We start from the raw sequence: 23,633 nt of genomic DNA on the forward strand, positions 1-23,633 counted from the left end.
TGTGGACCCAAAGCAGCCTGTCTCAGATCCGTCAAGCGCTCATCGGCTTTGGCCGGGATAAGAGTGCTTGGAGGTCGAGGCTGGACTCACCACTGGGAGAACCAGTGACTTCAACAACATCTTCATTACAGATCTGCAGGTGGATGATTGTTACTCAATTAGAAACTGATTTCGGAGATGAAACAATACTCTCGCTTGCACAGGGAGAATAACATGAACCTCTCCAAAAATTTCTCATTAGTGAATAAAAGTAACGCTTGGCTGCATCACTAGATAAACCATACGAAGGAAACTACTTTTTCTCCTCTTCAAATATTTTCCACTTCCCTGCCTGTAGCCGCTACGGAACAGAAGGGCCGCTTGCTATGCTGTCCTCACTAGGGACACACTGCTGGATTGTGTTTATGTATACTTTCTCCAGCGATTGTTCACTTCTAATTAGAATGGCTGATTTCTTTGGCTCCAAGACACTCTCAAGGTAGTTTCTCTTTTTCCCAACCACACGTCAGCTAGGGAAAAGAACCAAAATGAGAAAATAATGAAAAATTCAACAGCCAAGCTGGAGAGGCATGAGCCAGGTGTTGCTGTAAACTGCAGGTGAAAGCAAGGACAGAAGGGAGGAAAGGGAGGCGGGGAGAGGGGAGTGAGGCTGAAGAGAGGGGAAAAGGGTTAAAAAAATGCACATATGTTTTGTCGTCTCCTTTATGGAAGCTGCCTTTGCAAAAGTCTGCACAATAGCAAAAATATGAGATTCACTTTTTAGATAATATGACCACTGGCATTTGAAAGCTACTCTTCCATACATTTGCAAAGTCCTCATTAATGTGCAGTGTGAAATTGAAGCAGTATTCAGTATTCCTAACCATCCACTGGAGCTTGTTGAGAGATCTATTTTTGTCCAAGAGCCCACTCTAAAAACACTCACCGAAAAGCATAGGATCCTGATACAACAGTCTCTTCCAACAGCCTGAACCAGTACTTCACTTGAATTTCAAACCCCCATTCAGTGTTCAGGCAGTGATGACAGCCACCTGCTTCTCCTCTATCTGAACTGCCACACGGAGAGCTGAGTGCACTGCGTTTTGTTCTACAGGATTTTTGGTTTTGACTGGGAGACAGAGCACCCCCCCCCCCCCCCCCCCATTCCCCACCAGTTTATTTAGAGAGAAAACAAACTGCTGTTAAAGCTTATGGCAACTAATCTCAATCACACGACACCCTCAGCCACGAGGAGAGTAAAGTGTGACAAGAGGTGAACATCCAGAGATGCTGACTGTGCATGTGAGTGGTTAATTATCAAAGAAAAAAGCAAAGGGAGTTACTCATGCTCAACAAGAAGTAATTGCACGCTGTATGCTCATCAACATCCTCCACATCCCATAATGGAAAAAATCTGAGTCTACACATCAACAACAAGATTAGAATGAATCATTTTTAGATCAACATATAAATATTTCTTTGTGCCACACAGCACAGCTCCAGTGCATATAAATTAAACACATGGATCTATATGTCCAAATGTGCCTCATTTTATATGGTTATTGCCATTTTTCATCCCAGACACCTTGTGTGAAAATGCATCTGTATGAAAGTGATGACAAAGTGAAATGTTGAGTATGCGACAATAAGTATTCTCTTCACTTTCCCCTCAGAATGGACAGTGCAGTAATTACGCTGGAAAGCTGCCATATGAATAAATATTCATAAGTTTTCTGCGGCTGCTGGAGTTTCAGTTTCCTTCCCACTCTCTCTCTCTCCACATGGAGTAACTCTATAGATTCAGTCTGTGAGGAGAAGGCACATAATGAGGCTCAGTAAGTGGTTATTGTTTGAGCACAGCCCTTTTTTATTTGGCAGATATCTCAATTTTCACTTTATCTGCCTCTGTGTCAGTGTCGGTATGTGAGCAACAGGCTAACCGATTAGCATCACAAAGCTGTACTGACTATAGAACAAGCTAAAGGTTAATCCCACATTTTGGCACCTTAACTTCTGTTCATACAGAAGAGCACAAATCATCCTCATCCAAGGTGAGCTGTACTGAGCGTCCCGGTCCCATCCACTCTCAGTCTGCAGTGCATTATCTTAGAGAGTGACACGCTTTGTGTCTCACAAAGCCACTGCGTGTCGGCAGAACAATGGAACAACAGAGTTGTGAGCGGTAGAATAAGCCTGGTGCAACAGCCTACTGTAGGTACGGCAGAGAGAGGGGGAATACTAATTTATCATGAAAGATGTCATTACCATGCCAATGACTTCTCACAGAATACAATTATCACTAATAATAGAAATTTAAACATCAGCCAAGAGCTTTCAGCCAGGAAGGGTTGTATTAATGGAAAACTGTTGTCTGTTTATGAGAACTAGACACTGATGGCTGGTGAGAGTACTGATAGAAAAAAAAACACACTGAGATAAGCGCTAACCAGTATCTAGTTTTTTTTTCTTGCTAATTGAGATGTCTAGACACATTCAATTGAATCTCAGTGAGATAAGGAAGTAAGCTGAACTATCTCGGTGGAGAATAGCACACACTAATCCACTTACTGAGTTTGAAGGATTTTCATTCAGCATCCTAGAAAATGCATGGCTTATCAAAAAATGTTCATACGCACATTTTGGCACTTTGTCTTGTAGGAACAATAGAATCCTGCAAATGGCCTCGTGGCCCGCAACACGAAGCTACTGCAACCATTTCACTTAATATTCAAATGAGGTGGTGAAGATTGATTGGGCAAAATGCCACATATATAGTTATGCAGGAAATAATAATCACTTTTCACCTCAATAGTTCATCATATAATGCAAATAAACACAGATTTATAGACTATATATAGCTATAAAACATTATACTCTGTTTTATTTCATAATGTTTTCAGTTGCAATGAAAATAAATGAAACACATCCCTGTTATAACTCTGTGCAAACTGATTATAGAAGTAATACTCAAACACAGTCCAACTTACACAGGAGAAAGCTGACAAACTTGTGGCTTTGTAAGTTATCCACCTGTCTGAAAAAACCTTTTCCTCTGCACAGCCAATCATAAAACAGGACGCAAGTTACAAAACTGTCTCAATTCTCATGTCAGGGGCACCAGCATGGGCGGACAAGGACATTTCTGCTGTCACTTCACATTGTGAAATGAACAGATAACCTTGTAGTTGTTGGCGGCTTTGTCAAGTGCTGAGTTTTTGGTCTTGAACTGTGCTCTTCACATTCTTCGGGAGGTTTTCTGCTTGCTCATATAAAATGTCACAACACAGCAGAGCTCAGCAAGAGCTGAGAAATTCAGCTTGACGGAGAAACACAAAATCCTGGGAGAAATAGAAAGAAAGCTGTGCTGAATTGTGTGTGCAGAGCCCCTACTAAGGACGGAATATGTCAAACAAAGTGAACACAGAAAGCTTGAGTCTACAATGAGATTTATACTTTTGGCTCATGGGTATTATGGTATTCATCTGAGTCTGTCTGTCTGAATAACCCGTGAGTTATGTGCTTTAACTGCATGAAAAACACAGTTAAGAGAAGTTAAACAGCAATAGTCACTCAAGGAGCAAAGAGTTCTCCAGTCTGTAGCAGCTTATTCTCAGAGAGATGCATATATTTTATATATTTATGAGTGGAGAAGAATCGAAAGTATATATCATTATGTTGGGGGGTATAAATTCTTATGCAACTCCAATCTAATGTTTTGTTAATTTCATGTCACTGTGACAAGATAAATGGCTTCAGAGCTATTACACACACAGTTCTATGTAAAGTGGGTCTGGGGATGCAGAAGCATGCCTTATCCGTGCTCAGGGTTTGATTGTGGGACTAAAGGGTCAAAGGGTAACTAATTGTGCGACTCGTGGAGGTCAGCATCGGTGCGGCCTTCTGCCAGAGCAATGGACCACCACCTGAAGGTCTGTCAAGAAAGACAAATGAACTCTGACCTTCCTGCTGATGACAGAGATCCCAGTCAGCAAGCACACGCCATATCTTAATCTGGGTCATGGAGAAAGAAGCAGACCGCTGCTGCCCACTCCAGACACTACGTGCCGAAATAGCTATGGCTGATGTTTACCTGTCCAATCTCATATTCATTTAGTCATAAAAATCACAAATAAGAAAAAAAATCTCATTATTAATGGGGTCATACTGGTCTCTTGCTTCTCGTGTACCATACATAAAAGCTGTGGTCACTCAGGCTTTAATTTGCATACAAAATGCTGGGAAAAGAAAAACAGAGATGTCTGCTTAGTGCAACCTGGTCAATCTAACAATAGCATTCTTGTGCAAGCAGCGCTTTCTTTTTTAGAGATCCCATAAAGAGCTAAACTTAGCTCTGCATTCAAACTCTCGGAATTCCACAAGAGCAACTCTCAGTTTTACAGAGTCACTCCCTAAGCAGAGTAGAACAGGAGAAGGTTATCATTTTTCACCAGTCAATAATTAGCTTACTCCCTAATCAGCTGTTTGCTGCAGCGTGCCTGTCCGTGCCTTTTCATTTAGCCATATCACAACAGACTTTTACCTGCCATGCCATCAGCAGTAAGCCACTGCCTGAACCACACTGATAGCTGACTCTACTGTCTGGAATGTACTCGCAGTTGAGCCTCGTAAAAGACCCTTCATCAAGTCTACTGTGCTGTGTGTGTGTGTGTGTGTGTGTGTGTGTGTGTGTGTGTGTGTGTGTGTGTGTGTGTGTGTGTGTGTGTGTGTGTGTGTGTGTGTGTGTGTGTGTGTGTGTGTGTGTGTGCCATCCTGTTATAGAGCACTAACAAATACATATGATGGATGGATAAAATCACATGACAGCTGCACTCACGGAAAAGGTATTGTGATTGGGGGTCTAGGGATCCTCCAAAGAAAAGGAGTGTCTCACTTTCAAGATTAACAAAATGTCAAAAAGGATATCCTTTCTTAAACAGAGACCACAATTAAGCGAGGCTGCCAGCCAGAGGGACACGGCCAGATGGGACATCTCCCTCACTCCTCTGCCTACGACTGCTGCACTGTTTTGGAGACAAAAATGACCCAAACCTGTGTCAACAGCTGGGAAAAGCATCCCTCGCTATGCTTTGTGAAAGTGATAAAAATAACACCATGAAGTATCACGCTGTGGGTTACGCCCTGAACGGGTCTGTTTTTCCTGGCCAGAAAGGTCACTGTTAGGCAGAGTTGGACCTCAAGCCAACACACATCAAGGCAGCACTTTCCTAGCCTCCATTTTCGCCCCTGTCTTTTCCTGTTTTGACAGGAAACAGGAGACGATAACATAGTCGCACAAACAAGCGCAGATTGCCTCCGACCTGCTGCCGAGCTGTCCTCGTGTGGCAGTGGACGTCTGTTTTCTTTAGAGGGCCTCGTGTCCAAACACAGAAAAAATAACAGACAGAAGTGCGCAAAGCAAACTCGCTGTGAAATAAAAACATGGACACCATGCCACTGTGACGCACAGGCATGCACATAGACACACCTGGCACACGCATCACACCTGTCTTCGTGCCAAGCTTCAATAACCTTTCCAGAACCTGGCACAGTCGTCTGTGTGTCGAGCACTTCCTCACAGGCTCCCAGCAGCGTGCCAGCACTGTGTCACACAAAGAAACCCAATAAAACAGACCACCAAAGTCATGGACACAAGACTGAAAGAGCGTAGATGAAAGCTGCGGTGGTCGCCACGGGGAACCAAACATACACTGCGGAGGTGAGCGGAGGAGCAATGTCAATATCTAACAGAGAGAGGAAGGGTGGGGTGGAGAGTACCACTGGCATCATGGGGATTGCTTTGAAGGCCAAGGGAGGTGTGGATGGGTACCGTCTCTTGTCCGAGGCTTTTTTTGGAATGTGGGTCCTTTATGTTGTCAGGAAGCACACTGCAGTGAGACACAACAAGTGGAGTGACAGGGCCATTAGAGAGGCTTTGTTGCTGGTGAGAGAAGCTCAAAGGAACGGGACACTTTGATTGCCCTCTCTGATCCCCCACTACCCTTTGTTTATGAGCTAATTAAGCATTGTTCAGCTACCGCAGGAGTCTCGAGCCCTCCATCCCCACAGCACCACCATGACTTTCAATGGCTACTGTAGGACTTTTACAGCACCCTCTATAACTTAACAACTAGCAGGAATCACTTTCTAAACTGCTTTTTAGTATGGGAACCAAGCTCTGACAAAAACTGACTACAGAAGTGTATGTTGTGCGCATGTCTGCTCATGAGTGTATGTGTAAGAGGCAGAGCGAAATGCATAAAAGAGAAGAAAACACACAGACGAAGTACAGTTTGGCAGGTCAAATCCAGTTCAAACACGGTCTCCAGTGACCGCTTCTGTAGGAGTTCAAGTGTGCCCTGGTTTCACCCCTCCACTGGACTCTGCGGCCCAAACAGCCTCTCACTCACAAAGAGATGAAAAGATAAATGCCCAGTGTGGGACAAGGGGAGGCCGAAGGGTCAGTGGATGGACAGAATGGGGAGAAGGGGGAAACGTCTTGCTAGATGGATGTGGTAATGACCGGGTGAAATCAGTGAATGCATGTTAGTGAGGGAATGCCTACAAAGTGGGAAGGTCATTTTAGAAAGATTGAATGCCTTTACCTGTGTTTGAGGTTGGATGCAGGAGTAACGTGAAAAAGAAAAAAAGAGGAGAAAATCCTGGTTAACATATTTATAACCCAGGAAAAAAATGTTAGCACAGCTTCATATGACCTCCCCTGGAAACCTACACATTGTTTGAAAGTCAAACTAAAGCTGGCACAACCTATAAAATGCTGTGTGTAAATAAAACCACACAGTCAGGTTTGACTACATAATAGTTTTATGGCCAGTCGGCTGTCTGCTCTTGGAGGGCGGGGGGGGGGGGACACAACAGGACACAACAGTAGCATCCACTTCATCCAAAACAGTAAAGCTATGCAGGAATTCACCAAGGCCACATGCACAGGTGTGCTCCCCATGAGCTTTCCTCCTCTTCACTGGGCATCTGAGGAAACTAAGCATTTCCGTGTTGCACAGACACGTTCAAAGGCATTCCAGCAATGTTTTTGTTTGATGCATAAATTTAAGCGCAGTAAATAACAGCTACAGTATCTACCGAGCTGATTTAAATGTTTCTTAGAGACAAGCTGGGGGTGAACCGGTGCCAAATAGCCCGTGGCAGTCAAGTACCCAAAACACACCACATTAATAATGACAGTTTTAGAAAAGAAAAAATAAAACACCAGCATGTAAGAACAAAACTCCAAATAAAAGTCAAATGGCAAGGCAAGCAAGCCAGAAAGCTGCAATCAGGGTGATAGACTGCTGTCAACATCACAGAAAACTAAAAAGGTTTGACTGAGAATGCTGGAAGGCACATAAACCTGCACATATGCACATAATATAGTACACACAAACTTGTTCAAACACTCTCTCGCAGGGTTGTTCTCATACTCAGCATGGGTAGCACTTTGCTGGGGGTCTGCACTGTAGGGCCCGACAGTGAATTCCCAGAACAACAAGGATGCTCTGGCTTTTATAGGCAACGCTGAACTGATACTGAGCAGCAAATGCAGAGGATGGAGAGGCAGTCTGGGACTCATAAACAGAGAGGTTTAAGTTTAAGTGCCCAACACACATGAAGGAGATAAAACAGCCCAGAGCTCTTCAGCAGAGAGAGTGACATCATAAAATAGAGCGGCAGTAACAAGAGAGGAAGCATAAAGGATGGATCTATTAATGGGAGTCAGTTCATGGGAAAGAGGCAAGGGAAGTTTTACTCCAAAAGCATCCGCTGGGAGCAAGTGGTAACCTCAAGATGGCATCATTTTTCAAGAGAGTATCTCTGAAAATCTAAATATGAATCAAACTATTTGTATCCAACTGAACAGTGATCAGTAACCTGTAGCTTGTAAATAATGAAGAAATGGCTTTTCATTACTTGTTTGTCAAAGTTCAAGGCACAATCTAAGTGGATGCTCTGTATCTCTCATTTTTTATCACTCTGGTGTACACATCTCAATATGTCAATGGATGAGACACAAAAAGAGATTAGATGCTTGTCTGATACAAACAAAGGATGAAAATATTTTTTTATGTTACAGTATGAAAACAACAAAAAATCCACTCCATTTCCTGTGCTATTGTGGAAGTTAATAAAACATTTTTCAGAAAAAGTCCCAGAAAAAAAGACCTCACCTGCCAATCCAAGACAAACAACACAGGCACTGTATCTTGATTGAATTTTTCTGGTGAAAATCCATTATAAAAAATCCATACAGCGGAGGTTAACCTTTTCAGTGTTCCACCTATTGAGAAATTAAACGACACCACTTTCCACGGGAATAAAAGCAACTTTGCTGCCATTTTGTAAAATGCATGTGCTATGCTGTTTCCTTTAAAATGTCAGCAGGCAAATTGCTATGTCAAGTCATTCAATAGTGAAACAAAAAAGCCCACACTTTCCCCTTCTTTCCTTCTACTCCTCCTGTCAACAGAAGGGATATCTGAGGTTTTTGGATATTTAATGATATAATGAAATAAAATTAAGCTAAAAACTGAGTGTGGTATAAACTGATAATATGAGCAGTGGCATTTAATAGACTCTGGTGTTAGTAACCAGCAGCCACTAAAAGGAGGGCACAGAAGGACTAAAAGCACAGCCAAAGGGAGCTCATATCCTCACCATTTTCACCCTAAAGCTAAGCCCACTGAATACCAGAGTAATGGCACTGGCCAGTCACCTTCTCCATCACCTTCTCCATTAACCAGACCACCACCACGCCTGTGTGTTGGAATGAGGATAAAACACTGACTGTAATAATGCCATCATAAATCGGATAGCGCTTAAGTTCAGAAAGATGGATGACTTCTGCGCCAAAGTGGAAATGAATGGAGAGAGTCTGAATGTGCTTCATCGCTTTCTTTTTCCTCTGGTACTTACACGCACATTCACACATCATCAATACACACACTCATCCTCACTCACAGGGCTGGACACTCAAGCATGAAATGAACATGAGCAGCATGAACTTTGACTGGCATTTTCACACTGCGCCAGGATTTATGGAGCACTATATACGTATCTGAATGAGCTTCTGACAATAAAGAATAGCCCAACGCACAGCTGGGAAGCCTAGTAAGACCAGCTAACGCAAACCATCTACCTATCACATCACAATCCATCTACTATTACACAAACACAAATAGAATCATACAAAGATGTGTGCACACTGTCACCCAGACACATATACAGATATATTACATCACAGCACACCAGTGAGCTCACACAGCAGCCACAAACCACAACCACAGTCTGCTAGTGTTGGCTACTTGACGGTCAAGGTTTTGAGAAATATTCATTTGCAGAAAGTAGTTTTTCAAGTAATTGCAAAAAATGTTGGATTCATTTGGGTTACATGATAATTGTACTTAAAAACTAACAAAATGAGTGGTTAAGATGTATCCCCCTCAATTGTAGAGTTGGATAAATTCCCCCTCAACTCCTCAGAGCTTTTTTAGCATCTTCCAGCTCATTGTTTTGATTTTATGTACCACATCTTCACCAGAATGTTTCACCCTCACCAGACACCAAGCTCTGATAAAGCCCACTATATGCAACTTGACCAGTATCAATCTGCACACAGGCAAAGTTAGCAACTACCTGCTGAAGCTAGTGGAACAGTTTGCTGGTAAGGAGAGCATAAACAGAGCCAACAATAGAGTGAACAATGGGCAGACGCAAACACCTTTCCAAATAAATGCTAACTTTACTCTACGTCTGCTCAGTGTAAATAATCTGCTGTTCAACTTTATGAGGTGATATATTGTATCAACTTGTGTTTACAGATTGTTAGGCTGTTCCCAAATGCCCCAAAAAGATCAATTCATACATATTTAAAACTTTTTAAAATGTTTTTTCTAATGCTTCAACATTAAACACAGTTCATTGCATTGAACACATATTTGATAGTTTTGTGCACTCTCTGAGGGTAAACATTGCCAAAGAGAGGCAGCCTTCTGAACCAGCAGGTGAGAGGTACAAGCTCCATTTACATCTGCCAAAGAGGAAAACAAACAAGGGAATAAAGTCCAACTTTAGCACCATACTCCGTGATCTACTGTTTGCCGTGAGTGAGGGAGCCACGCCTAGACAACCAGAGTTTTCTGTCTGCATATCCATCTTGGCAAGGATACACAGCGCTGGCATTCTCTTTCAGCACATTGCTATAAGCCAGGCGATTTGTCTGCTACCACAAGGCCCGCTGTCAATTGAGTGCGTTTTATGGAGCCAGCAGGAGATTACCTCCAACTCAGTGCTCCTCAGTGTCTGTGTACCGTCTTGAAAATTTATCTCAACAACTATGTTTTTCCAATGCCCTGAATCAGACTCAATAATGGACTGCAGCCTGCCTGGATCGTACATGTCTCACTTCACCATGATATATGGAGCCGAGCAGCAGGAGCTATGTGACAGCATAAAGCAAACATACATACACACATACTCACACACACTCATTCGCAGGCAGCTCACCCTAAATGAACAAGTCAAACTGATTAATTCTCACTATTTACACTTCTTGTTGCATTTGTATTCGTTGCTCATTGACATTTCTGCCTTCCTGGCTCTGTTCTCATGCTCTGCAGACCTATGCTCTGCTGTAACACATCACCCTGTCAGCCTAGACTGCAGAACCATTGTTTCATTTCAGTCTGGCTCATTGTTACACATGATCCTTCACCAAACAGCAGCAAACTCATTCAGACAAGTGCTATTATGCATGGAAATCATTCCTCAAACACTCTAACAATGAGAAACAGCTAAAGAATATAGGTGCTTTCAGAATGTCAGCATTACCTGGTGCTTCGATTCAAAGAATTCTGTCAAAATGATTGTTTATACAACAAAACCAGATCCGGGCCTCGGTTGCGATTGCCTGACTAAGTCACATAAAACAGTCAGTAAATATAAACCTGTGACTGGCTATCAACAGGATTTTACATGTTATTGCAGTCACTGGAAATGACCACTAATACTAAATGTATGTAATGCTAGTTTCCATATTGCTGACAAACTATATTGTTTGACAGAAGAGTCAAACACTTAGGGAAATATGCTTATTCACTTTCTTGCCAAGAGTCAGTGTACATGAGAAGACTAATACCAGTCTCATATTTGTCCGTTAATTATGAACCGTCATTCAGGAGATGGTCAGCTTAGTCTAGTATGAAGACTGTAAATAGCTAGCCTGGCTTTGTCCTCAAGTAATAAAACATGCCTGCTTTGACCTCTAAACCTCACTCTTTAAAGCCTTGTTGAATTTTTACCTCCGTTTTTGCACAAATTAAACAAATGAGATACAATTTGCTAATAATTGAGCATTATAGGTTTGGGTATGGTGATTATTGTACCCTTTATCTGTTTCCCACTGTTTACAGTATTTATGCTGATAAAGATAACCTAACCCTAAACCTTATCCTAAACCTCAAAATATTCAATTCACTGCAATGTGAAACCAGAAAAAGCAGTAAATTCTCAAATGTAAAACCTGAAACTATTCAATGTTCGACATTTTGCTTGGAAAAATACAAATCATATTCTTTCTATCAGCTGTATTCTCATATAACTCTCTGCAAGGAAATGAATCCTAAAATGTCAAGCTATTCCTTTAAGAGAAATGTATGATTTTAGCCTATTACATTACATTGCAACATTTACCTTTTTTCAGATTAATATTGTTATTCCACTTCTTCATTAAGAATAAATCTCAACAGGCCTTTTCAGGCCAAGATTTACAGAGAAGCTAAGACACTCTCCGAAGCTTCATAACCTCTTGTAGCTTATTGCTTTCACATCAGCTCATTATAAGATAATAGTGCAGCTGGTCTCCTAAGTCACACACTTTAATTGAAAATCTATATTGAATAGCTGTTATTAAGGATAACAGGGTGACTTTATTTTACTTCTTTGAAAGAGAGAGGTAATTTAACCTTTACAATAACTGAAGGCAGCAGAATTAATTAATTAATTCACGGGTCTCAGCAGCTCTAAAAAGCTCTGCTCACCTTGACAGGTAACTGAAGGAACATCTGGACTGCTCTCTGTAGACATTACAGCTGTACCAGAAAGGGCCAGATGGCCAGAAGAGGACACATTCAGGTAAACTCTGTGCATATGCATGTGTGTATATGTTTACGCATGAGTTCACCTGTGTGCACGTGCCTTTGTGTGTGTGTGTGTGTGTGTGTGTGTGTGTGTGTGTGTGTGTGTGTGTGTGTGTGTGTGTGTGTGTGTGTGTGTGTGTGTGTGTGTGTGTGTGTGTGTGTGTGTGTGTGTGTGTGCATTTGCTGGAAAGCCTCAGTCAGCTCCTGTTTCATCTTGCCCACTGTGGATCTGCTCATCTGAGCAGTCAGGAGCACAGTGCAGATGTAAGAAATGGCAGTTATTCCTGCCGGAGAATTCCTCAACCTCCTTCGACAGATTCTTTCACTTTTCTCCTGATGAAAGGTGATGAAAATCAGCCTCACTGCTGTTTGGCGCCATGCAGACTCATCAGCCCTTGCATCTGTGCACCCTGAACCCATTTCCTGAGGCCTGCCTCGTAGCAATTTACCCTTGCAATTGCGATAAGTAGCAGACTGAGCAGCAACAAGTGGGGTCAATTCACTTTCAGCTCACTAAATTAAAGATGTAAAATGAAACTAGAGTAGGCATAGTGAAGATGTGGGCTTCATTCCAGAGTTGCCTGGAGGTTAGAAAAAAGGTTTGTAGGCAGTGAAAGTCGGCTCCTTTGAAAAGCAGAACCAGCTGTGAAAATCTGGAAGCAAGAACGTGAATAAGAAATGCTCCACTCTCCCATAGCTGCTGTCAGGGCTGTTCCACTGTCCACATATGAAAGACCGTGGTTGCACTGTACAGCTCCCAGGTGGAGAAAAAGGCTGAGAAATAAAGAAAATGAAGGACCCCCCTACTGCATTTATACAGTACCTTCTAGTATTCCGACCACTTAAAGTGCTTTTAAACAATAAGCTACATTCACCCATTCACACACACACACACACACATTCATATGCTAATGCAAGGGGCTGCAATGTAAGGTGCTCATCAGAAGGAGTTCTAATCATTTACACTCACACACCAGTGGTGCAGCGACAGCAATTTAGGGTTCAGTATCTTGCCCAAGGACACTTCAACTGGAGGAGCCAGGACTCACCAATCTTCCAATTAGTGGACGACCAGCTCTACCTCCTGAGCCACAGCTGCTAAGCCAGACATACAAGAACTTTACCTGAATACAGCCCGATCAGTTAATATCAAAGGTCAAATAATAAGTAAACAAGCTAACAAAATCTAACCAGGCATTTGATGGCCGGTTTCAGTGCTTGAATGGCTTGGTGCCATGGAAACACTTTGGTAGGTACCAAAAAAACAACTGAGGTTCAATACCCTGACCTAACAGGAAGTACCAAATAAGTGAACATGAAGCATTCAAACACAAAAGAAATGTGTCACATGGAGAATTGGCTGACAGCTGCAGAAGGAATAAATGAATGAAGCTGTGGAGTCTTGAGGTAAAGTGGCAATGAACAGCTGCTGAGGTTCACAAATACAGTGGAGCACAGCAGCAGAGAGCCATGACTGATGTCTGTGGTCTCTGCACCACTTGACACCAGATTATTGCTCTGCGGTTTAATATAGCCACATGCCATAAAACAGAAGTCGCACTGCATACAGGGATGAAGCGAGGGGACAGCTCCCTCTCTCTGGAGTGCATGCACTGCTGAGCAGGGACGTAGGCACACACATCACACAGAGCCTCAGGGGCTCAGGTGCCTAGAGGTGAATAGAATAATGTGGTCATCTGTTTTAAATCTACGTTGGCTCAAGTTTCACAACTGAGGAGTTTTTCACACAGTCTTTTACTATCCATCCCTCCATCAGTCTGCCAGCCACTCTGTCCTATCATCTGCCCTCCTGCAGCGAACCTAGCAGCGTACACCTGTTCCAGCTCAGGTCAACCCCTGAAATCCTAACCCACCATAAAGACTGAGCAAACTGACAGAAAGGTGAGAGGTCAGTTAACAAAGGAGAAATGATACATCCCCCTGACTCGCCTGGGAAACAGTAGCCAGGCAGGTAAATCTGCAGACAGTTTAGCAACATCCATATCTTCTCTCCTTCTTTCCTTAAGTCTTCTATGCACAGTGCTATTATTCACAAAGAAATGTTTCTGCTGGCATCTTGGCCATGGCAACCAATCAGTCTGCCCCACTTCTTCTGTGATGGTTATATAATTAGGTAGGTGAGCAGGGAGGCTGAATGCATTACGGAAATGTGCAGAGTGCAGGCAACATACAGTTAAAACATGAGATTCAAGAAAGTAAAAACTAATTCATGTTCCCACACAAGCACACAACATGGCAGTGTGGATGATCATTTCACACAAAAACCAAAACAAACAAACTCACAGATCTTCTGCTATTGGAAACATTCGTTGCATGACATAGGGCATTGATTAATTTCCTTTGTTCAGCACTTCAAGAAACCAAAACTGATTTGTAACACACAGATGGATTCACTAACAATTCTGCACTTTAAGTGGACCAAAGGTCAAGTGTAGAACAAAGCAGAAACAAATCGAACATGAATCCAAATGAGTAATTTGTGAGAATTACTGTTCACATAATTTATGAATTCAACATGAAAAACTGGCAAAAGGCCCCATGGTACATATTAATTCCTGCAGCCATATTCATAGTCACACTCACACACACCATCCATAATAGATTTGGACACATTTTGCATATATCAGTACTGAATGGTGTCCATGATTAGCTGGCAATTTGCTCACTCTATATAACAAAACTGTAATTTATACCTTGATCTAGACAGTGGCTTGATTATTAGTAGTCCTAAACTCATTTTCTTGTAACCAAAACCAAACCAACCTCCAACACCTCAACTTAATCCAAACCTTCAAGCCCTCAAAGGCCTGCAGGACATTCTCTGTTAATCAGTCAGTGTACTAGTGAAGCTCACAAGGTCCAACACTACATTTAGCAACATATCAAACCCTGATGTGTGTGCTCTAAAAATCCAGTTTATACTGATTAAGATATCACAACATCCGATGGTTTTACAAACCATGTAGTTTTCTGCAGTTTCCGCTCCAAGCTGTAGTTTTAACAGTGTAAATTCATTTACAAAAGCCATTGCAGACAACAATTATTCTCAGCTGTAATCTTAAAGGAATAGTCAGACATTTTCAGAAATAAGCATATTTGCTTTCTGGCATAGAGTACGATGATAAGATGGAAAGAAAATGATTATATGTCCATTTAATGTTGCAAGCAGCTAGTTAGCTTAGCTTTGCACAATGACTGGAAACAGGTAGAAGGGCCCTGTTGTCTCCAGGAAGTCACTGCTGAAATAGTACAGCATATGACCCATTGTAAAACAGTTAATTATCATTTTTGCAGTTTTTTTTTTTTAAATTCAAACAAACAAGATAAAACATGTTAAGTAGTGAGCTTCAGAGATGCTGGTAGGCATCAGACAGAGGAAGGCTGGCTGTTTCAGTTTCTTGTCTTCGACTAAGCTAAGCTAAGCAGTTGATGCTTGTAGCCTTATATTCAGCAAATAGAGAGTGGTATGAATTTGAATAATAGCTTTTGCACCCACAACTTTTCTTTGAACCTGAGCTACAATGCACCTCCTTGCATATTTCATCAACTTAATCCAGCCTTTTTGGCTCCCATTCTCCCTAAATGTCATCTCTCTCATGGTTCAGGGGATACAATTAAGGGTAGGCTATTCAAAAAAAGATATCAAGTGACAGTGCTCCTGTCTAAACTGTGACTGAGGGGCTTGAGCTACTCTAGCCTGGCCACAGGCGAGGAATTATAGCCCTTACAGGTCACAGTAACACCAGGCTGCTGGCTTTATATAATCCTTAATCACCTATTATTGTAATTGACCCTCGTTTACTCTTTTGCATGAGATGGTTGATGGCACAGGCAAAAAACACTTTCCTCTCATTTAATATCATCAGCATACACAACCAAAAATATTAAGAATCCCTTACAGACATACAAAAAGAGCATGAGCATTTATGAGCTAATGCTGGATCTAATCCAGCTGCATGCTAGTCCAATCTGTCTGTGTTGACAGAGTTTGTGATTACAGTAAGAAGCTAACTGGTTACTTTGAAGTTGGGGATTAGGAAATCATCTTTCTTTATATCATACCTAGCCACTGCGTCCAGCCACATTAAGCACAGTCTACAATTATTGTATCCAGACTGTCTGCTATTTGCTATTGAAGTCATTCTTTACTGTAGGTTTTAATTATGCAAATTAAGTAGGTGAATTCCCCTGATTAGATCAAGTTTGCAGGTTGTCAGTGTCTCTACTGATAACAAAGTGCATTTTTTTCAGGGTTTTTTTAATCATCTGTTGTCTGAATGATGTCAAATGTGCCAAGGCACCTGAAACGTAAGGATGGTAGCTCAAGGACATCATTTCAGCAAAATTAATTTGGGGTCGAGGCCCACAACACAATGTCATAAAATATTTAGAATTAGAAAAAGCACTGCAAGTTACGTGTATAAAGGGCAATATAGTACTTAATATGTGCAATCTAAGTAGTTTTTTTTGTAAGTTGTCAAACAGCAACTAAAGACATGGAAACTCTAGACACAGTGGTGCCAAAAGGGTAGAAGGCATAAAAAATGTTATTATGTATAAGTGTTTTCAGTTGATGTGGAAGCATTGGCACACCAAAAAAATAATTTGAGTTTTCTAATGCTGACCCAATGATTTCTGTACAAAACTGTCAGTGTGTTGCTGTGCTGAACTACAGTATGGAGGGGAAAGGTCTTTACTTCCCTACATTTCTTGAGGGACACACTGTAAGCAAGTTCTTTTAGACCCAAACAGGAAAACACAAAAGCTGTCTGGAAGGCTTTAGTGTGTGTGAATGGTGAACTTTCCCCACAGTAGGCTTATTTATAAAAGTGCATTCACTTTACACAAACACTCTTCCTTGAATTTTTATCTACTTGGGCCTACTACTGTATTCAAACAATAAGTTTACAGGCAGGGGGAGGGGGAGAGGGATGTCTGGGGACCAAGCCGACTTCCTCTTCACAAAAACGGCACGGCAGGCGGATGGGGAGGGAGGGGAAGTGCGACCTCGGGTAAACAGTCTCCGCTCTCGTTTTTCCCATGATAACTGCAGACACAACACTGGCCCGAACCAACTCCAGCAGGTGGTGCGATCCCAGACACGGCCACCTGACTCGCCCCGTTGACCTTATTCCGCTCCATGGAGGAAGCAATTTGGAAGCGATCATCCATAACCACGTCCCTCCTATGAGGCCCAACAGGTGAGCACCTCAAACTCACAAAGACAATAGGTTTATTATCCCTCAGCTGGAGAAGCCCATGCCATAACCCTGCTACAAAAACTGCACCCTGCCATCACTGTTTGCCACCCCGGAATTAAGGCCCAATTTAGCCATCAACAAGTGCAAAATGGGGGGCGGCAGCTGAGCACCTGGTGAAGGCCACAAAGCACTGCTGGAGGGTCCCACACTAAAAAGGGGAGGTCAGTTCCCATGGCAGATAATGGCAGTTAGGTGGAGGTTTAATGTGTTTACAGGCTGGATTTACCTGATGATACCTGAATATAGATCTGATATGCTAAGACCCACCTACAAAGATTAGACCACACATACAGATGTCTCAAATAGGGAGTCCAGGTGCTACAAAAGTGCCCCCTTGTCCCCCTGTATACCTGCTCCCCTATGAACATCAGGTGCTATGGGATTTGGGGTGAACCTTGAAGTAGCTGTAACTCAATCTGACTTTGAGAGACTCTCTCTCTTAAACAGAGCAACAAAGGAGGACCGACCTGAGGGCAAGCCCAGCCCGCCACAACACACAGCGGTCTCAGGGCCTATATTTAACAGCGGTGGGAATTGTGTGAGCAGCTATACAGGAACACTTTCAATGCACAGCGAAGGTCGACTGGGACTTAACTTCCTCCTCAGTCTCCAACGTGAGCGGCTCGCTTATTTCAACCCCCTCGACCCCCCACATCCAACAACAAAATAAAGAGATAAGCATTGTTTAGCTAAACAATGGGCCACTTTCAAAGTCTCAAAAGCTTCCATTTTCACATCCAAGGCCAACATTTGAAGTCAAGCATGGCAATAAACAACTTTACAAGCAGATGGTGAGAGCTTTCTTGGTACAATTATAATATATCAAGGGGATCTTATTTCATTGTCCACATATACAACAGTGATAAGAGCAGGTGCAGATGGGCATGTAAAGCCAGAAGACATACAGTAAGTACAGAACAGTAACAACAGCTGAGAAGCTGCTGCCAATGCTGAAACAACAGTTCACTCCCACTACCCTGTGTGTGAAACAGTGACTGTACAGCTCACACAAGGGTTTTCTGAATCTAACTTGATCCTTTTTAAGGAAAAAAGTTGGGAAATTTAGGAATGTATTTCAGGTGATCACAATATTTCAAATTAAAGGTGTAAATAACTGCAAAACATTCAGACGATAAAACAGAGGTTGGTCTAAAAAAAGTTTTGAATAAAATGATTGGACTAACCTTCAGTGAGTTTTGGTCAGCCAGGGCTAGTGCTTGCTTCCTCAGCTCTGAGACTTTCTTCTGACATTGCAGGCAAAAGCCTCCCTTCTCCTCCGACTCAGAGACAGAAACCGACCCGGCGCCCTCAGGAGGAGGCCGGCTGCTGCACCGCGCGTCCTCCGCAGAGGGAAGTATTTTCCTGGGGGTTGCTGGAGACTCTCCAATCGGACATCCCTCCACCTTCAACAAAAAAAAAGAAAGCGTTTTGGGTTAACTGTGATTGTAAGAGCAAGTCACACACCACCAGCGCGTACAAGTAAGAGGGTGAACGTGTTTTTGTGGCTTGCCAACCAGTTTGAATACACCTGTCCAAGTTCGCACCATAAATATGCAACCTTTAGTGGAAGTGGAAAAGCGTCATGAGTAGAAGCAAATCACCTTTTTTTTCTTTTCTTTTTTTTTTTACACTTAATCATACAGTAAGACACTTACGGTGAACATGCGGTCCCCTCCATCGGGAGCTGGATTGCCACCAAATGAATTCATTCTCCCAGATCAAGGTTAGGCTACACCTTCAGGAGAACGTCTTCGTCAAACACCAAAATAAAACGCATAGAAGAGCCATAGGCAAGACCGCAGACCCGACTGAAGATTACCAGTCATCTGTCAGCCTGTGCTACACCAGTAGCTGCAGATCGAAGGCAACTGGTGAATGTGTCCCATAAGTTTACAAGCAGCGAAGGAGTTTTGATGCAGGAGTCAGATCAGTGGTGCGCAGGAGGCGGTATTACTCCTGGAATGGGAGGGCTGAAGAAAACTTAACTGCGCAGGGTGAGGGGACTATGTGAGGTTATCAAATGGACCGGCCTGGCGGTGTAGGGGACCGTGTAGAATAGATATGGTAGTATTTAGTGAGTTAACCCCTTTAAAGAAGACGTCCATCCTTTTTCTACAAAGTGGCTTTATGAAGTTGAAGGTCTTGAGCATTATTTTATACACAGTTTGGGATCTCTACAGAGAAAATAATGTTAAGTTATTGAGCAAAAAAAAGTGTTTCAACTAACAACTAACTTTTGGTGCAAAACATGAGTTTGCACTGACGGGCGTCAGAAAGGTTTGGGGGTTAAAAAAATGTGGACAATTCCCCTTTAGGTGATCATCAGAGAAAACAATTAACACGGTAAGACAAATACACTGTGACACTGTAAAATAATCTTTTAAGAGAAAAATACTTTTTTTTAAATAAAATCATTATTATTTGTGCTCCCAAAAGATCACGAGACTGACCTTTTAGTTCAGTTCACTGTGTTATCACATCAAGCAGATTTTCTGCTTGATGTTACAGGTCAATAAAAATGAGTTTCTTTATTCTCCTTATCTCCTTATATTCGTATATCCCATGAAGTTGAAATAGAACAGAAGAGACTGTCTTTAAGGGGTTTTTTTCAGCTGGTTTTACGCCTGGATGCGCACACTGTGTGACTGCTCCGTTTCAGTGCACAACTGTTGCCTCTGCTTCCAGGCGCGGAGCGGCCGCTGTGTGTTGTTGGTGTTACTCTGGCGCCATCCTCTGGCAATAATGGAGAAAAACATCTTTAAAACTGGGAGGGTGGGGGAGCTAAGGTTAAATATTTAATTAGTAAACTTTTAATATTTCATGTGGATGATGTAGACGACAGTGGTCATGCGCTGCTGCCCTTAACATCTGAAAGGGTTTCTCTTTCTTCTGCCCTCAAACGATCTATTTGGAGAAACCGACAGCCTTTTGTCGTCTGGCAGCACAACTAGTTGTAAATTATAGACAATCTAACGGGATAAGTAAATAGATTGGGTATGTTTTCGTTGTCATCTAAGGGACATTTCAGACTGGGTGGCATATTGGGGCAAATTATTTGATGCTGCATACGGATTTTTTTGAAATGGCACAACAAATATATTAACAGGAAACTAAAATCATAATTAGTCCTTATTTCATCATATAGTCCATAAACATCCCCGTAAGAGGTTGTTAGTCATTGGCTGAGGGCGAAAGAGCGGTTTATATTTTATTCACCAAATTCTGTCCAACGTTAAGAGATATTTTGGCCACTGGCGCTTGTTAAACAAAATTAAAGTTAATCGTTGGTAATTTTATATGTTGGCAATTTCTGCAGAAGTGTTAAATAAGACAAACTGATTACAAGTGAAATCAGAGAATGAAGTTTTAGATCAAGAGAAGTGATTCAGGATTCTGCAAGGTGCTGTTCAAGGTCCTGAATACCAGTGGACAGGAACCACGATTGTCAAAGGCGCATCACTTGTCTCCTCATCACCACTCTTTATTTTAGAGGCAGTGGTCTCACTCAAAGAAAATATTGTCCTTTTTGAGATAACCCGTGTGTCAGTCATCTCTCCAAGGTACTCTTACCTTTGTTTTTCTCTTTAGCAGGTGACTTGTAAATCCAAATATGATGTCGGAGTCAACGAAGATTGTCCCCAGGTCTATGACGCTGGGGTTGGGCTTCCCAGCTCCAGGAGACCCCGGTGAGTTTGGTAAAGCCATGTGGGCTGTGAACGTATATTAGATATTATTCCACTCCTCAGGGAACCTATTTCATTCGTGAAGCCATTTAATTCGTATCTTTCGTACCCTCCAAAAATATCCACAAGGTTTTTTAATCCGGACATCCAGTGACTCAAGAAGAGCGCTCACACGTGTGCGTAAAACAGCCACTCAGATTTCCAGTGGTCCGAGAAGACAATGAAGCAATACAATCCATCCAGTGCGCAAAAAGCTTTATCCACTTGAATACTTTTTAAGCCATCCTGAGTCTGCATGCAAGCCTGATCTTTCAGCGCTGTAAGTCTGAGAGCAAAGGAGCACCTTGCGCATCTGCTGCTCTCTGTTCTCCAGCCTCCCGCTCCCCCTTCTCTCTCTCTTTCTCTCTCTCTCTCCCTCTCTCTCTCTCTCAGTCCTGCTGTCAGACAGTGATGACCTGCTCTCCTACCCGATTTGCTGGTGCGTCGTTTTCAGCCCCCACACGAAGATGTGACAATCCTGGCCATAACCTCTAATGGGAGATTCTCTGTAATATTCCTATAATACTCATGCAAGGACTTATAGTATGTCTGTGCACACAGTAATGACTTCATCATAGCTTACTCTATGGCATTTCTATCTAATAATATTCCTGCAGCATGGTTATAGTGTTGCTGTTTGCAGCATTGCATTTTCATCAGGGGGATCCTTACTCATTATGATGATGAAGAGCTGTAAAAGGTAGCCTTCTCTCCATTCATTTAAACCTGATTTGTTTTTGATTGATTTTAATATACTATATTGCAAGTTATCACAATCAAGTGAATCGGACTAGTTGCTTTTTCTTTGAAATTATCAACTAACAATAAAACACTTATGTGACCCCTGAGCAACTCTAAGGTGGTGGCAGCCATCTCTTCTTCATTATGAACCTGAAGTCTAAAATCCAGTGAGATCTCATGATTGCAGATCGATATTCAATGAATAGCCTTCACCATTTCCAAAAGGCTGGACCTTGTTATCGCATAGATTGAACGGTTGATGACAGTGGGGTAGTTTCATTTGGTGCAGGGGAGCCATTAGGCTATGTCGATGTAATTAGGCTGACTAGGCAGTGTTAAAGAAAATGTGAATACTGCTTTGACTCTGCGTTTAGCGGGGAAAGTCAGTATTGTGTCAGCTCAGATTGAATGAATGAATTAGAACCAGTTTTTCCTGAAGCTGCTGAGCAGCAGCAGAGAGACACACACTGTGGTGGTGATGATGATGTCATCCTGGAGCTGCTCCACAGACAGTGAACAGTGGGATAGTGTGACAGCACCAGAGGTGGGTGTAGGTGGTTTAGTTGGATAAGGAAACATTTTCTGATCGACAGCTAGAAACCGGGTACAAATACAGCTCATTTTAACTGTGACAAGTCAAATAAAAACTCTAGGAATCAGCTCCAAAAACAATCACATCACTAATTCATTCTTGATGTTCTTATTCCCAGTTTAGAGGTTTGTGTTGAGACTCATATTAACCGGAGACTAACACAACAGTGGTGCGGGAGATTATAATTCCGGGTGGATTTTCCCTTTATTCGTTGGAGGCTTCTGGTTTAGCAGAAACTCCAGAAACTTGAATTATTTTTTGCAGAAATAGAGAATCAGTGTTTCTAAACTTTAAAGTTGCAGGTCTTCAGAAGGAAAAAAGTTTTCATTTTTCAGCAGGTCAGAGATGATTGAATCAAGATTAAATCTTAGATTCACTTGTAACAATGATGCCTTGACAGATGAGCAGAGGAGGGGTAAATCATTTGCATTTTTAGAGATGAATACATTATTTTTGATCCCACAGACTCACACGTGAAATCACACACACACTTATCCGTGAGAGGGTGGAGGCAGGGGTTGTCAGTAGAGCGATAATTACAATCCATAGTAAAGATGATTTACCACGTCCGTCACCCATGCTCTCCCCACCGGAGGAGGAGGGGGTCTGGGTTGGGTCTCCCCCTGGCCGCTGATGAAATTCCGTGGACGGGATCCCCCTGGGACTGAGCTGCTACATCTGCTGCCCTTGTGCACGTACAGGGAAATCGCTCTGGGCATCTCATTAATGCAGCTTCTATGTCTTATCCCTGCTTGCGAGATTTCTGCTGCAGCCTCTCCCGGTGCACGGACAGGCTTTGTGAGAAACGTTTAGCAAATATTGATAGTTCTTGGCGCATGGAGGAGATCAAAGGGGAAAGGAGAAGGGGGTGTCTGAATGGGAGAGGGGGAATAATCGGTGCATAGTGCTTTCATGAATGATTTATGCAATATAAAGTAGCCTATTCCTTGGGAAAAGGCAAGATTTTCCTGCCAGAGTTGTGTGAGATTTTGAGTAGGTTTTACCATCCAACTATAGTCCTAGAAGTAAAAGGTAGTATCTGCATGCAAGCATGTGTGTTTAGAATTTTACTGAGACAAATAAGTGTTTTGTCAATGTAATGTAAGTCTAGCAAATTTGACACAAAGCAGATTGAAAGCTTGTTTGGAAATACTGTATGTGACCATCATCG

At 42.3% G+C, this 23,633-nt stretch overlaps 1 protein-coding gene across 2 annotated transcripts in view; it reads right to left on the bottom strand.

The window, feature by feature from the left end:
- The window catches only part of kif26ab (kinesin family member 26Ab), a 65,768-nt gene extending 46,441 nt beyond the window's left edge, over positions 1–19,327 (bottom strand). Inside the window, exons 1-2 of one of the 2 annotated variants that reach the window (XM_062439955.1) lie at positions 19,063–19,327; positions 18,592–18,810 (exon numbers count right to left, since the gene is read on the bottom strand). In XM_062439955.1, the coding sequence (XP_062295939.1) occupies positions 18,592–18,810; positions 19,063–19,116 (273 nt within the window). In that variant the 5' untranslated portion in view covers positions 19,117–19,327. Of the gene's footprint in view, positions 1–13,174; positions 13,197–18,591; positions 18,811–19,062 lie in introns of those variants that run through there. The other variant, XM_062439956.1, reaches the window with a different exon arrangement.
- Between the last annotated feature and the right edge of the window lie 4,306 nt (positions 19,328–23,633).

This window comes from Scomber scombrus, chromosome 19 (assembly GCF_963691925.1).
Source record: "Scomber scombrus chromosome 19, fScoSco1.1, whole genome shotgun sequence".
Lineage (NCBI taxonomy): Eukaryota > Metazoa > Chordata > Actinopteri > Scombriformes > Scombridae > Scomber > Scomber scombrus.